This window comes from Saccostrea cucullata, unplaced genomic scaffold (genome assembly GCF_032062105.1).
Source record: "Saccostrea cucullata isolate Sc308-1 unplaced genomic scaffold, CSIRO_AGI_Scuc_v1 ctg2576, whole genome shotgun sequence".
Lineage (NCBI taxonomy): Eukaryota > Metazoa > Mollusca > Bivalvia > Ostreida > Ostreidae > Saccostrea > Saccostrea cuccullata.
This window is the reverse complement of record NW_026925891.1, coordinates 41,074-57,792: the sequence shown is the minus strand read 5'-3', so window position 1 is coordinate 57,792 and position 16,719 is coordinate 41,074. Positions and strand designations below refer to the sequence as shown.

The 16,719-nt window shown below is 32.4% G+C and overlaps 1 protein-coding gene across 1 annotated transcript in view; it reads right to left on the bottom strand.

Annotated features, from left to right (window-relative positions):
* Nucleotides 1-16,099, bottom strand: part of LOC134269947 (uncharacterized) — a 36,952-nt gene extending 20,853 nt beyond the window's left edge. The window contains exons 1-5 of the mRNA XM_062752117.1: nt 16,020-16,099; nt 15,818-15,902; nt 8,966-9,166; nt 8,383-8,580; nt 6,764-6,820 (exon numbers count right to left, since the gene is read on the bottom strand). Of these exons, the coding sequence (XP_062608101.1) occupies nt 6,764-6,820; nt 8,383-8,580; nt 8,966-9,166; nt 15,818-15,902; nt 16,020-16,088 (610 nt within the window). The 5' untranslated portion in view covers nt 16,089-16,099. The remainder of the gene's footprint in view (nt 1-6,763; nt 6,821-8,382; nt 8,581-8,965; nt 9,167-15,817; nt 15,903-16,019) is intronic.
* Between the last annotated feature and the right edge of the window lie 620 nt (nt 16,100-16,719).

The window sequence follows — 16,719 nt, the reverse complement described above, 5'->3', positions numbered from 1 at the left end:
TATGAAATTTTGTGCAAACAAAACACCAATGATCGTATGAAATTAATATCAGAAAAAAAAACAGGGTTAAATTACTAGTACTCTCATATTAACTGACTGCGATTAACATGCATGCATTTACAATTTTGTAATATTATAGCTGTTTGCTAGTAATTGATATTCTTTCTGAATAATTGTATCACGTCAGATCTTAGTTGAATCTACAAAAACTAAACTATTGCCCTCTCCATTTAAAACAGTTAGAGATAGACAATTATTTATAAACATGTTTGATTTTCTTTCCCATTCTGTTTTTTTTGTCATTTATGCAAAGAACTTACTATAAGAAAGTTTAACTTGAAGACTGTGTATATGTTCGGCTGATCGGCATATGTTACATCATGTTTGATGTTACACTTCAGACTACACTTCTGTTTCACAAATATTTGATAACACATTCACTGTTTACCTTTTTTCAAGCTATACTAAAACTAAATTTTGAAGACATGTTTGCCGAACATGCATCAACGTACAAATAATTTCCTTTGAACAATTATACCACACCCTTAATTTCACATATGAAAATATTGATCTGTAAATAAATGAAGTGGGCAAATATAAGTTTATTGCCTTGAATTCAAAATTACCTTGAAGAAACAACATTTTTAACGAATAATCGACTTAAGAAATTTTAGTCGATAGTCGGTATAATCGAACGATAGTCGAGTACTCGAATATTCGTTGACATCCTTAATGTAAAGTATGAAAGCAGTAGCCCAAACCCTTTAAAAGTTATGGTTAAGGTTTTATGATTAAAGTAGGTCAAACTCCAAGGTCAGAGTAAAAAGGTCAAAGTTCTTTGTATCTAATGAAGTGTCTTCTCACAAGGATTACATGAATGGAGTATGAGGTTACTCGCCCTTAGCGTTCAAAAGTTATGGCCAAGGTTAATGGTTTTTTTAAGTACAAAAATATCCTAGGTCAAGGTCAAAATGTCAAGGTAATTGGTATCCAATGAAAGGTCTTGCCAGAATATTAAAATACAAATGTACAGAATGGAGCCCTAACCCTAACCGTTCAGAAGTTTTTGCCATAGTTAGAAATATTTCAGAGAAGGTCAAACTCCAAGGTCAAAGGTTTTGCTATCAAATGAAGGTCTTGTCACAGGAATTAAATATAGAAAGTATGAAAGTACTAATCCTAACCCTCTAAGAGTTATTTTTAATGTATGCTTTTTAAAAGTTGGTCAAGGTCAAAGGGTCAAAGATCTTGATATCCAAGAAAGAGTTTTTCTCAAAAGGATTACATATGTGAAGTATAAAAGCTCTATCCCTTACCGTTCAAAATTTATGACCAAGGTTAAAGTTTTTTTTCACACGTACGAAATTTCCAAGGTCAAGAGGTCAAGGTCGTTGGTATCCAGTGAAAAAGACTTTAACATAGAACACATATGTGATATAAAAATGTCCTTGTATCAACTGTTCAAAAGATATGGCTAAATAGTTAAAGTTTGAATTTTTTGTGTAAAAGTGGGTTCATACTCCATGGTCAGGGTCAAAAGTCAAATTTGGTGGTACTCAAAGAAATGTCTTGTCACACAAAATACACATCTGAAATATGAAAGTCATAGCTCCACTAAATCAAAAATTATGGACAAGGTTAAAGTTTTTGCGGACAAAAATATAGACATACAGAGAGACAGACGGACGGACACGAAAAAACTATTTACCCCCGAAACTATGTTAACGGGGGCATAACAATCTAATTTTTTATAAACCTCCTCATTTGATTTTGATTTATTAAATTTGAAAGAATTAGCTGTTCTTATAATTTCTAATTCAAAAACATTTTAAACGGATTGCATCAAATCTCTCAATAAAGATTGCATTTAGTTTTATTTCATTGAAGATAGATTAAATCCATGTATGTATTTTTTATTTAACGTAAATATCATAATGCTAAAAATTGGAACATGCCTTATGAAACACTATGGACTTGTTACAGATATGTAAGTAGCAGCATAATAGACTATGGATAGTCCACGATCCTGATGCATTATACAGACAATTAAATAAGTTTTTAATGTGTCGTAAGACGTGTTCCGTTATTGAAAAAAATATCAATCCCTCAATTTTTAGAAATATTACATTTATAGCAAAGGTGACATTAATACCTTGATAAAAAGATGAAATACTAAACCTGTTCCTGTCGCGTTTTTGGGCTGATGTATAAATTTTTTAAATTTTGGCAATTCTCTGATTTCAGTCATTGATAAATGACTGCTAAAACGCCTTGGTTGTTGACTTGTCCAATATTTATGTTTAATTAACAATGTTGAAAATCTATAGAAAATCCCTGCTTTTTGAAATTCCAAATTTTTATATCTACCATCTCTGACAACTCTCTCTCTCTCTCTCTCTCTCTTTCTCTCTAACGCATGTGGTTTTTAGTGTGCGTATGTTCGCAAATTGAACAAGATCACGCATTACACCGATTTTACATCATTACAGTATTCTTATAAACTTTTAGAATATTATTACCTGGATGATTTTTTTTTCAAATGTAGAGATAAACAAATATTGATATATCATATGTATAACCAATTTAGATATATTACAACTTTTAATTGAAAAGTATTAGGTACAGAGACAATTTTAGTTATCTACCTAATTTAAAATAAAACCAAAACAACACTTAAAATTTTGAAAGAAAATTGCAATATAACGAAATAAAATGGGCTTCGTTTACACGCCGCAATGGTTTTGAATAAAAGCGTATGCAGAGACCACATGGTAGTTACAAAAACATTTACCAATTTTCAAAATTCTGATGATATTTTGTCAAATTTGAGATACTTGACCAACATTGAACATTACCATCATGGAAAACATTTGTTATTAGATTGTCTATCTGATATTCTCAAGCCCAAGATGTATCTGGTTCATGAAATGTATAAAGAATGTTGAGGATGATAAGCTAAATTGCACGCCAGGTATTCCATGAAGAAGGTCCTTTGACAATGATGAAATTTTCTTAAGAAAAACTGAATATAGTAACACATTTTCAAAGTTGTCTGTAACTTCTGTGTATATGCTATTACCTGCAACAAGCAGTTTTGTAAGCGGGATCTCAACAGTTGTACTTATATATGTATTGATAAAAACCAGTTTTACTATTGACCCTTTTGAGGGAAATCCCACCCCTCCTCACTCATAAACAAGGTTCAAACAGAAGTCTTGGCATAAATTCCTATATCATTCAAGTTCAAACACATTGCGTTGTATGTTTGCATATATCAATTATAGAAAATAGATTAATCATAAGTTCACATTAGGTAAAGCAGGGTTCTCCGTATGAAGTGTTTTATTCTGTTGCTCTAGACACTGTCAATTGTTCTCCTACAAAGTAACGATTCAGATTTTATGCGTGCAACACAGTAAAAATTTTGCCAACACAGTAAGATCTGTGATATTTAGAAAATCTTAACGTTTCAATTCACTCTATCTCAAACTATAATAAAAAAAAAATTCTACCGTCTTTCAATTCTGAAAGGTGGAGCGCTTAATTACTAGGGCTTCACCTTGCATAATCTATTATCTCCAAGGACTTTATGCATGAAGGAACATAGACAAATAGTTTGTGTTCACACTTCCATGTGACAGTTAATTTGTATTTGCAATAAATAAGTTGTATAATTTTTAAAATAATACTCAAATATGGCTTTAGAATTACGTTAGCACTGGAGGTCAAACTTAACACATTTTACCGAAGACATTGAATTGTTGTCTATAAATTGCTTATTATTTTCAATGTTCAAGAAACTGCCAATAATCACGGCAAATATACTTTCAAAAGAGTTAAGTTATTCAACTATATCGATCAGAATTTCCTCGCTTTACAGAACTTTTTTTTCTTTTTTCGATATGTACGACCATACCGTTTGTGTAACGAATTAGCAATTTTTAATTAAAGTATATGCATGAAGTTGCCAATTTGACTGGGAAAATACCGCGAATTTTTGTTTTTCGCGTAAACTCTGAAATATAGTAAAGAAGATGGGCGTATAAGGCGGGCAGAATGCCTATAGCGCGACAGATAACAAGTGAAAAAAATTATTCTCAATTATATCCAAATTTTATGTCATATCTCATCTTATATTAAAGTAAACTTAATGTAAAATCTCTATAATATACAAAAATCTCACAAAAACTGAAAATATTTGCCTATGAAAAAGCATACACAGACTTAAAAGAACAAAAACGATCATTTTTTCATACTTCAACAAAATTTTTCAATGTGAGTGGGTCTTCTCTCCATTTTTTTGAAAGATAATCCTAAAAGTTTGCGATAAAATACATATTTTTTGGTTTACAAAAAAATGGAGGGAAGACCCACTATACCTTAAAAATACACTTTTATGACAAAACATTCGCATATTTCCGAGAAATACTTCAAGTCCATTAATTCAAGGGTCATATCACAAACATGATTTAAATGCCACTACAACACAGGAGCCATGTAGCATAGTGGTTAGCGCGTTAGTCTCAAAGCAGCCTGATATTTCGGTATTTTATTGCTGGGGTTCGAATCCCACGAATAACATGGAATATTTTTATAAATGAAATCTTTTAAAGAAATTTATTTTTCTCCCAGAAAAAGTTTTTTTCCCTCATAATTTTATAAATTTCAATTATGAGATGTAGATTTAAATGCTCATTTAACATATCATATGTGATTTCTTAATATCTGACGCTATAGGCATTCTGCCCGCCTTATCCGCCCATCTTCTTTCAAACGATGGAGAACCCTAGTAAAAATGTATAATATACAATCTTATTGTCGCCCGCGATGCGCAGAGGGAGAGCATCTGTTCTAAGTAGTTCCTTATATCGCAGGTTCGAATCCCACTGTGGGATATTGAAACCGGTCCTTCGGATGAGACCGTATAAACCGTGGTCCCGTGTCAATTCAAGTAGGTGTTGGCAAGAAAAAAAATCACTCACTAATTTTCATAGTTTAGAATGTAAGAACTATTTCATCCGTTTCTACGTTCAATGAAATTGTTTCCTAGAATTAATTTTGTCCGTATTACGAAGAAAACCCGATGATCCGAAAGTGCCTGTACCATAATTGCAATTTATTTTAAGTTTATTAAAAGACTTCCTTACATAAACATAATGGAAACATTGTACGAAATGAAAAAAAAAAAATTCAGCGGAGTGAGGTTAGGGACTTCATTTCATTTAACTGATTTATTTGAATTTTTATTTACCATTCAAGCAATGAGATGATTTTTTAATCCATAAATTGTACAATTATTTAATACATTTTGAATTTAATCTTTGATAAGTTTGTTCAAACAAGTTAGGAACAAAATCCCGAAAATAAGTAGATGCGTTTCATTAGAGCCATGTAGTATTCGAGGTTACTAATTGGCCCCAGGTGAGAAATCAGTACAGAGATGTTGACGGTGATCACACACACGGACCGCGGTGTCAGTTCGGGGAGAAGGGGGAGGGGGTGGTTGACCGCAGAGGAAGGCAGTGTGCTGATTAGAGAGCTACACATACGTGTCAGTTTTCTGGTAAGGAAATGTTTTCGATTTATTTTTTTTTTTGGCATCCCGATGGATTATATTTTCAGTTTATTTCCATGTCGAAAAGGTAAGCTGTTTAAAAACTTCACGTTTTTCCCTGTATATATTATTTTTATGTTATCTTATGCCAGATAAAAGTAATGAAAATCTTCTATTTTATAGTAACGGCTATTGTATTGGAATTGGGTAGAATATTTTCATGCATTATATTTTATAATTTTGATTTTTTAAAATTAATTAGGACATATGCCTAAATAATTTTAAAATTTGAACATATACGGTCAAAATCGTTGTTAAAATAATCTGGATCAATGTCTTATGTTTTATTTTTTTGGAACATCAGACTTTAAATAATTGTGCATACATGCAGATCAGAAACGTTAACATATTACTATCGTTATTTTCAGACGATAAACAAGGAAAAACAGAATATTGCATGAAAAAAAGATACAATTCAATATCCTGCTTATTATTTATTTATATTTGCTTTTTGTGTACGCGAACATCGTAGCTTACCACAAATCTTTTTCCGGTTACTCCGATTCATTTAAGAAAATCATATTAATAGTATTTAATTTTGACAAAATATATGATATAATTCGATAAATTATTTGAAAAAAAAGACCAGGTGATTGATCTACTTATAATTTCATTTCCGAAAAATAGAGTCACTGTTTAAATTTTGACAATCACTCTCTGCTTTACCATGATATAATTATTCTATCTATTTATTTAATTATTTATTAATAAATCAATTTATTCATTCATGAAATACGCTATTAATTATCTTTTTCCTCTACGCTTTAATATTTCTAAAGTATATTGATGAAAAAGAAAGGGATAAAACTTTATTTTCTCTTTTTCGGTTGAATTAATCTTATTTTTATTAACAAAACGAAAAAGAAACTCGGTATAGCTCAGTAGTTTCTCTGTATAGTAAAGATAAAAAGCGAGGGTTTCCGAATATACACGATAAACGCAAAACACGATACACGATAGAACCTGATAAACGATCTACACGATAAACGAAAAACACGATAAACGGAAAACACGATAGAAAACGCAAAACCTGTTAAACGTACATGTAAAACACGATTCGATAGGATACACGCACGATACGATAGGATATACACGCACGATAGAACACGATAGAATTGTAAAGAATAACGATGCAGGTACTGTATGTACCTTTCTGGATTTTTGGTTTATCCCAATCGTTCTTCAAAGCAGGCATTGCATTCACTCCTGAAAGATAAATATACTATTACGTATCGAAAGACATTTGTTGACAAGAGCTTTAACAGGTCGAGGAAACTATTTTCTGTGACGTCGGAATAAATTTACATGTTAAGTGAGGAACCAACGTGACTGACTTATCGACCAATCAGCTCAATGAGTTGCATTATGGGTTACTACAAAAATACTACATGTGTGTTTCGAAAACCCATTTTTTTAATCGCTCTCGGAAAGACGTGATGCATTTTTCCAAACATTTTACACGCTTAATATAATATGTACATTATTATCTACTAATCCCATGCTCACATTTACATACAAATGATTAACAATGATAAAAATAGGGTATTTTCCACTCCATTGCACAAGTCCGTTTGTTTACAGCTTTCCCAGTTCTGTACTGTCAGTGAAAAGTCAATTTCACGTGGCTATTCATCGGTGAAAAACAACTCTGAGGTGTGCTCACGTATTGACAATGTTTACAACGTATACAACTTCGAAACATACATTATGCTACTCAATACATGTTCTATGATCAATGCACATGAGAATTAATATACATTTAAATATTAATATACGTACAACTCAAGTCCTTTTTGTAAATGCATGGACTTTAAATTTCTAGTAAAAAAATAACTGAGCAACAACTAATTCAGCCAGTTTACATTCCAAATTTACAATTATCAAGTACTGGAGTCCTTTATTTTTTACTTGTGGAGAATTTGTGAGCGGTATTTCAAAGTACTATTTAACAAGGAAAACTGATTTTGTTTTTTAATGTGAGCATGGCAATTCTTAATTAGTACCTATTCTTCGTATTTTTCTCAAAAACGTTTCAAAAAATTGTAAATTGACTTTCCAGCAGTCATTTGAAGTCGCATCCTAAATTTCCCTTAACCCACGTGTTTGTAGTAAAAATAAACATGTAGTAGACCGTCATGCTTTTCGGCTCATTCAACAGACTGGACCATTGTTTGCTGTGAGCACCTTTGTGCGCAATGACAACGATATCCATATAAGGTAGTTTCCTCGACCTGTTTAATCGTACACTGAAGCAAACATAATTGCAGATTAAATTTGTATTTGCCAAATAATTATTATTATTATTTTTTTTTTGGATCTCACATCAAGGAGAGATCATTGTAACTTTGTTTATTTTTCCATATGTTACAATGACCTGGTGATCTTTGAATATAAAACCTTTGTGTACTTGAAAATAAAAGCAATCAATTGATAAATTGATTGTATGTTGTTTACGTCCCATTAAAGAATTGTTCAATCATGTAGACACGTCACTTTATACCGGTGAGGCTTAAATTTCAGCAGTGAAGGATCTTTATCCTGCCAACGCATGTCTTTGACACGGGAACTTGGTCTCATCACAAGGACCTGCATCTTTCACCCATGGCGCATGGCGAATGAACAGTTGCTACCAATTTGTCATTAAATTTTTGGCAGATGGTTATTCCTAATTTCCAAAACACGGAGCGAGTGCTCTAAGGACTGAGCGACCGAGAACGGTAAAATAAAAAAAAAGACAACTTTGAATTCAGTTAATGCTCTATAGTTACCTCCAATACAGTCGCATGTTTGGCAGTCCATATTTTCATTGTAGACGTTGATTTTAAAGTATTGGAAATGGTAATGTTCAAGCTCTTGTGTTATCGTTAGCAGTGGCAGATGAACGTGTTCTTTTAAAGAATATCTTCCGGGAAAGTCTTTACAGGTTTTTATGCTGTTGATACCACTGAGCAATCTCAGCACACAACCTGTGAAATGAAACTTGGGTGTTTGTGAATTGATAATACTTTGATTGCAGAGAAAATATAGACGGGAATATTTTCTATTGTTTTTTTGGTGTATTCCTTTAAAGACATGGTGGAACATGCGTTGATTAACAAACTCCAAATACTTCCAAATAAAGATTAAAAGTTTACCATATATCTTGATTTTTATTTCTTTTGATAATAGTTTTTAAACTCCAATTCAAACTGAATTCAATTCCGAAATGTTATAAAACCGAACATTAAAAAGAACTGAAATAAAAAAGGCCACAAAATGTCAACAAGTGTAGGCATAAAACAAATTACTATAATCTACACATAAACTTACATGTTTACAATTCAGGCATTTTTGGTAGAAATGAATACCCACCTGTACTACTTCCATTGCTTAATCCAGCAGCAACAATGTCATTCTCATAGGCGGCAGAACGTTTTGGGGGGCTAAAATGCCCTTTTGAAAGAATATATGTGTGGCAAAGGACTTTCTTTTTTGGAATTTGGAAATTTTCATAAAGGAGATACATGTACATGTACATGAAATGAACTCCCCAGACACAGAGCGTAATGATATCTAAAATAATAAAGAAAACATAGATGTATATAACAGACTCAGGATAATTGAGAATCATTTTTTTATTTAACAGAATAAACAGGAATATTTTTGTGACGATTTTTTTAGTTCAACAGAAAATGATAAAATACATAAATATCTTTTTAAAGAAAAGATTCATTAATCTGGTTTTATTCCTTGCAGTTAGATAACATATTCTACGTTGTGGTAAGATAAAGATAAATACAGTTGTAATCTCTGGTAACTATTGACATTAATGATCATGTAATCTGATACTACTACACGAGGGGTGATCAAAACTTTTCTTTTTCAACAAGAAGTAATATTTAGTTAAATTTTGTGTTCATTAATATTTTAGAATAGCCCTTTCCAATTTTAATGGGCATCTGTTATCCATCTGCACATGCGCAAACCATGCGATCTAGGAGTTATGAAGCATGTTCCATAGTATTCTGTAACTTTACATAGAAGCTAAGGCATCTTTGAGCTTTATATTCTTATCATGCAAGTTTTTTATTAGGTCACCTAGGTCACTAAACTAAATTTGGCTTAAAGCGTCTATGGTTGAAGGGTAACAAAATTGTGAACTTCAGGACACCTGCCCCCTAGGGTCCAAGGGGTGAGGCAAAAACACTCATATTGATGCAACCTTTGAAAATGTTATTCTTCACTCCTGGACATCAAGCTATCAAATACTAGTACTGTTGTCATGATTGTAATGAGCATTGATTCTTCTACCAAAATTGTAAAATTCATGGCCCCAGGGTCAAGTTTTCTGGTACTAGGGCGGGGGTTATTGAAAGTACATTTATTTATTTCTTTGAAAATGTTCCCTGCTCCTGGGCATCTGGGTATTAAACAAACTAAGTACAACCGTTAAATATAATCTAGAGTTCCTCTTCAAAAATTGTGAATTTCATAGCCCCTGGGTCAGGAGTTCTGGTGCTAAGGCGGGACACTTTTGATCATATAGTGAAAATACATCAATGCTTTAAAAATCTTCTCCTCTGCTCCTGGATATGAAAAAACAAAGTACATAGTTATGATGAACAAAAGTGCCTCTTCTAAAATCATGAAATCCATAGTCCCAGGGTCAGGGATTCTGGTGTTAGGACAGGGCTATATAGATCATATATTGAAAGTGCATTCTTTCTTTGAAAACCCTCTTCTCTGCATCTGGATATTAAACAATCTAACTCAGTATGAGGGTTGTTCGCAAAGTTCGTGAACGATGTCAATCCACCTTATACTACTTTCAAGAAATTCAATATGTGAATAATACAATATGAAAAAAATATTTGTTTTGCTGATGTGTTAAGTTTCATTCCATTCGATTTAACAGAAATCAGTTTACTTCATTTTAAAATCAACGTGTTTCGTACCGGTGGAGCACACTTAAAGGCAATGTAACGTCAACGCAATACAGTTAAGGTGCGCAATGGAAATATCGACTACAAATTGTATTTAAAAATGAGTTCGTAATCGGGATGGCGATTATTTTTAGCACATTATTTATATCGGATAATTGTAATTATGATTAATAACTACATATCGAGGACGATTATATTTTATATCTAGACTAGTCACGTGTTGCGGCAGTCACGCGATTTTAGCATATTGACTTGAAGTATTGATGTTACATATAAATATCACTAGTGCAAGGGCATAACCAAGTATATTAAATTTCAAAGTTTAGTATATAAATATTTTCAACACGCATTGTACTTTCTAAAACGTGCTGCGATCCTGTGTAAATTCTACAATTCCATTGTTAAAATTATACTTGTATGACAGAATGCTATAAATTTTGCTGGTCAGCGGCATCAAATATTGATATAATTAAATTGTTTTTAAGATTTCATCTGGATCGCAGCACTTTTCAGATACCTTAATAGTTCTTTAGTTGAAATGTAAAAGCCTAAGTTGATCCATATAGTGTATGCCCTTGCACTAGATCGATTTATTAAGATCCCCCATATTACCCTCCGATGTACTTGCATACAAATATACGGCTGTGTCAATTAAATACGTAAAGTACAGAAAATATATTATTTATAAAATAGTGAAGAAGACATTCAATTCAAGTTATTGGCCCACGGAATATCTGTAAATAATATTTTATTTAAGTAGTTAAATTAGCAGATAAACTCATTTTGTGGTATTTTAAAGAAATGTTGTTTGACGTATATTATGTAATGTCATAGTCAAGTTTTCCCGTACAAATTAGGCTACGCCTCCTTTTTGTAACCTTAACTGTGCTGCGAAAACACAGCCTCAAGTACAGGGTGTTTCGGAAACATGCAACCATTTACTTTCCTCACAATATAGATATGCAAACAGAAACATATGAAAGTTTTATTTAAAGTAAGGATAAACGGGCTTAAGTTTTTATCAATATCAAAAATTAAGAAAATAATTTTCGTTTCAAATAATTATGACGTCATATTTGACATAATTGAACACCCCCCCCCCCCCAGATAATTTCATTCCTAACGAGAAATTCAATAAAAAGCAGTCATTAGGAATTTCGATAATGCTTTGTCGGAGCATGTTATCACTTCCTGTGATTACCAGCAATGCATGAGAATAGGGTTAATAAAATGCAAAGAAATTACTTAAAGCAATATTAAGTGGAAGTTGTATAAATCTGTTAAACTTTATAGCTTATGGAAGAGTGCATGGTCAAAAGAAAAAAGGGAAAATGATTAAAGAAAAAGACAAGTAGAACACATGAAAACAATAAGAATGTTACTCAAGAGGCATTGTTCCAGAGACTCACATAAAATCCTTTTGTAAAATAATTAATTTTGTGGACAAATCGCTGAATATGTGTTGAATCTTAAATTTTGGACTTGTTAGAACAAATGATTGGCGGACCATTCAACTCTTTCAAATCCATTAAATTGGACCACCAACCTCACCTGGCTTAACACCCCTTGATTTTTATCTGCAGGGATATTTAATGGTCAGTGTTTCACCCCACTCCCCCCCCAAAAAAAAAGTGAACTAAAATTAGTTTGAAAAGTGAGACCTGATTCATCTCAAAAAACTCTTTGCAAAAGTAATGAGAACTTTCTTGCATCGGATAGATTTATTCTTTCAGCTAAAATGACGTCATTTAGAGCATACCTTTTTAACTAAGTGAAAATTTATACGTAGTTTGTTTCTTTGATAATTCATTATCTATTTGCCGTATTAAATTTATTTTTATAAGAATAAATCTTCAAGTTTTGACTTTTGATTAGAGTTGTTGGTTCATGATATTGTTTAAAACATTAGTAAAATATAAATCAAAATGTTTTCTGAAAAACCCCGTATTTTTAAAAAGTACAATCCCTCTACGTTTCACACAGTATAATCCAATACCCACTAATAACAAACCCTTTTCTATCACTTGATATATTTTTTAAACATTTATTCTTGTTGTATAATTTCCTTTATTTAGTTTTAATTTCTTTAAATACTTAGCACTGCTTTCACAGGATAAGCAACTTTGAAGCGTCTCAAGTTTGTATTTCCTCAACGTTGAACTTTTTAGCATTTTTGTTCAGGTTCTACCAGATAAACCGTTTCATCACTGATTGTCCTCGTCCGATACAGTCGATTTCACTCAAATACCAACCTTACCATTTATAGAAGTGTCTTATTCTATCAAGGAAACTGTATTGGCTACTTCCAGACAGATGTTACCGCCCTCCCCCCCCCCCTTAAATCGTTTTCTGGAAACAAGTAAAGACTTGCATTTAAGTTGTTTTTTGGATTCCGTTAACATCTTCGATAATTCTCTCTTAAATTATGCTACGTATGCCTACTTAGTACATGTAATGTAGGTGTAACTAACCATGGATCATGGCCTAGCAGGGTTTTTTTTCTGCCACCGAACAAAGAAATCAAATGGTCCTTACAACTTTCAGTCAGAAGTTCGTTCAATGTAAAGCTCTTGCAATTGTCACATACCGTTTTCAAAGATGCAGGTAGCAAAAATTTTAACTTTTGAACACGATCTACTTTCTTTCGAGGGATGACAACATCAACTGTCAATTTACATCATCAAGTTATACGTCATCAATTTGAATATTGGCATTCATTCATGTAGTTTCGCAGGGTAAGTTTCAAAGTTTTGTTAAAACGAAAGTCGTATTAATTAAATAGAACATCTATCATTGTTTGATTTGATATTGGCTTTATAAAACTCGTTGAAATTGTGTATATTCGCTCGGCAAGCTTAGCGAATATATACACCAATTCAACTTGTTGGATAAAGCCAATATCAAATCACACTATATATTTATCCTCTAAGTATTATTATAACAGTAACTTGATCCGAAGGGTCAACGAGAGTGATACGACCCCTCGGAGCAAGATACTGTTATAATGATAAATTTATTATAAACCCCCTCATAACTAGCAAAATCTAGCAAAATAAAACTTTAGAGATCGATTGTATAACATTTATTCATAAAACAAGGCAAAGTAAAAAGGAACTTTTAAACGTGCAAGAAAAATAACGTCATGTTTCTGTGTACTACGTCAGCAGTTTTAGAGAGTGGTGATATAGATTCAGAAAACCACAATGGGGTGATCCTAAAAATTGGATCAAGACGTCACGCGATAGCGTAAAATCAACAGTAAAATAGAGTGATACACGTTAGATAAATCTTTTCATTATATTCCTCCAACCTTTTAAGAGTTTATTATTCAGGGGTTTCCTCTAGTACATGTTTAACACAAAATTGCTCAATATCTGCTGCTACGTTACGTTAAACAAAGTAATAATTTTTTGTCGCTTTCTGTGAGTACAACCTATCTTCTCGAAGCAAAGTATTAAGCCAAAATTTGGAATATGAATCACTTAACAGCTCTGAATTTAAAATGCTAGGATTTATTTTCGTTTTGTTCCATCTTACAGAGTATAGAGGCATTATCACATTTATTTAGTGTCTTGTTTGTGAATAACTAAATGTTGACAGGCTCCGCAGTCCGATTTTGGAAGTTTTTAATTCTTGATAGGTTAAAAAAAATTAAGTTAAATTTAAAGTGTTTAATACAAATCCGTTAAATTTATTATTAAAATATTTCTACCAAATTTGGATAGCATATGACGTTAAATAAAAAAAGATATGACACTAGTCAAGGAACTTTTTGAACATCCCTCGTACATAGGTATGATGACCAAGAGTGACTCTAGTAATATTGTGAATTTTATGGCCCCTAGGTCAAAGGAGTCTGGTATAAGGGTGAAACCCTAATGTCTAAATAGTGAAAATACATTAAGGTAGGATCGTCGACACAATATATCCTGGTGAGCTTGAGATAAAAGATACCACAGAGTCCGACACTTCCGCTTCATACTTGGATATTTTACTTGAAAAACACTCTAATGGTAATCGAACAAACAAGCTATATGAAAAACGTGATGACTTTAACTTTTCTATCATCAACTTCCATTACTTATGTAGCAATATACCTTTGTCACCTGCATACGGAGTACATATATCTCAGTTGATTCGAAACGCAAGAGTATGCTCTACGTATGAACAATTTCTTAAACGAGGTAAATTATTGACAAACAAGTTGATAAAACAATATCAACAGCCTCGTTTAAAGTCATCATTTCGTAAATTCTATTGTCGATACAATGACCTCGTCAGCAAATACAATTTATCATTGAATCAAATGCTGACTGACGTTTTTCATACCACTTGTTAGTCCATTATTTATACACTGGACTGACGACGGATTTTTTCCGTTATTTCCTGATCATGACAACGAGCACACGGCGGGTGTGACCGGTCGGCAGGGGATGCTCACTCCTCCATGGCATCTGATCCCACCTCTGATGTTTCGGAGGTCCGTGTTTGCTCTGCTCTTATTTTGTATATTGTTTAATGGACGTTGAGATTGAATACTGTTCATTATTTCCATATCCTTCATTGTAGTCATTGTTTCTGACTAAATGAAACATTAAAAGTATATACATGTACCTACGTCGACATCACTGTTATAGCATATTTTCAAATGATCGTTACAGGGTTAGATGTTTAGTTTCTGGGCAATCAAAAGATATTGACCTTTCTCATCATTGGCAATTGATTTTAGAAAAAGAACAACTGTTGAAAGTTTATGTAAAACAGACGACTTAAAATTCACATTGACCTGTCCCGGGGCACGCTCACATTAGCACATCGTCTAGGAAATAGCACAAATCAGATTAGAATTGAAAAGTTTACTGAGGGATAGGGGTAGGGCTTGAATTATAATACAACTTGAGAATGCCTCCATACTAATACTGCAAATAATTTTGCTGTTTTTGAGGTTTACATACATAAGATGTTTTTTAACATTTTGTTTATATAAATCACTTTGTAATAATTTGTATTTGACTCACCATCCCCCTACTTCAGAGGGTATTCATGATTTGAACAAATTTAATCTTCATTGCTTGCATGTCAATATGACTAATCATAGTTTTTCAGCTATTGAGATATTTTCCTTATTTTCCTCTGTAAAACTTTGATCAAGAGAGAGAGAGAGAGAGAGAGAGAGAGAGAGAGAGAGAGAGAGAGAGAGAGAGAGAGAGAGAGAGAGAGAGAGAGAGAGAGAGGCATATTTTAATTTTTTTCTTTACTGTAAAAATACATCTGCACTTACACGCAATGTCGGTGTCTTGTTGCCTTTTGCAATGCGTTTCATACGTGCTACATATCAGTGGATCTGCTCTTTGCTTGGATTTGTTCTTTTATGAAATAAACATTTTTTCAACCTTTATAATTTTCATAAACAAAAACAACATAACACATATATCTTATGCTAAATTGAAATAAGTCAATAGATGCCTTTACTATATATTTACCTTTAATTGCATATCCAATGATGAATTCTTCTCTGAAAATATTTTATTTCCACCAAACGGAGAAGGCATAAGTGTTGATGTCTAAAATTGAAGATAGTTTCTTTTCATTCGATTTCACAGAAAACAATCTTCTTTATTTTAAAATCAAAATATTTTATACCCACGGAGCACACTTAACGACAACGTAACGTCAAAACAGCGTCAAAGAATTTCTAATAAAATTATTATCCCTATACATTTCTCACAGTATTATCCAATGCCCACTCATTTAAAATCTTTTCTAGAACTTGACATTTATTTTTTAACATTTTTTTCGATGTATTTTTTCCTCTGTTGGGGTTTCAATTTCTTTTATTACTTAATTCTGCTTTCACAGAATAAGTAAATCTAAAACGCATATGTCTCATCTTATTGTACGTAAACCACGGATCCTACCCATAGCAGGATCTGGGAAACGTAAATGGTATATGAAGAAATAAGTAAATTTAACGATGAAAATATTGAAGTAATCTCGTTTGTCCTACAGTTTAGTTTTCCATTGGTCCTTATCTTCTTAAGTCAACAGAACATCCAAACATGAGAAATATTATATGGTGTCCTAAGTTCCCTGGGAAAATTTTATATTTATACGATGGCTGCGCAATAAAATAATATCCTCGATCGGTGCTCGAAAAGAAGCCAAAAAAAAATGCTTTTAAAT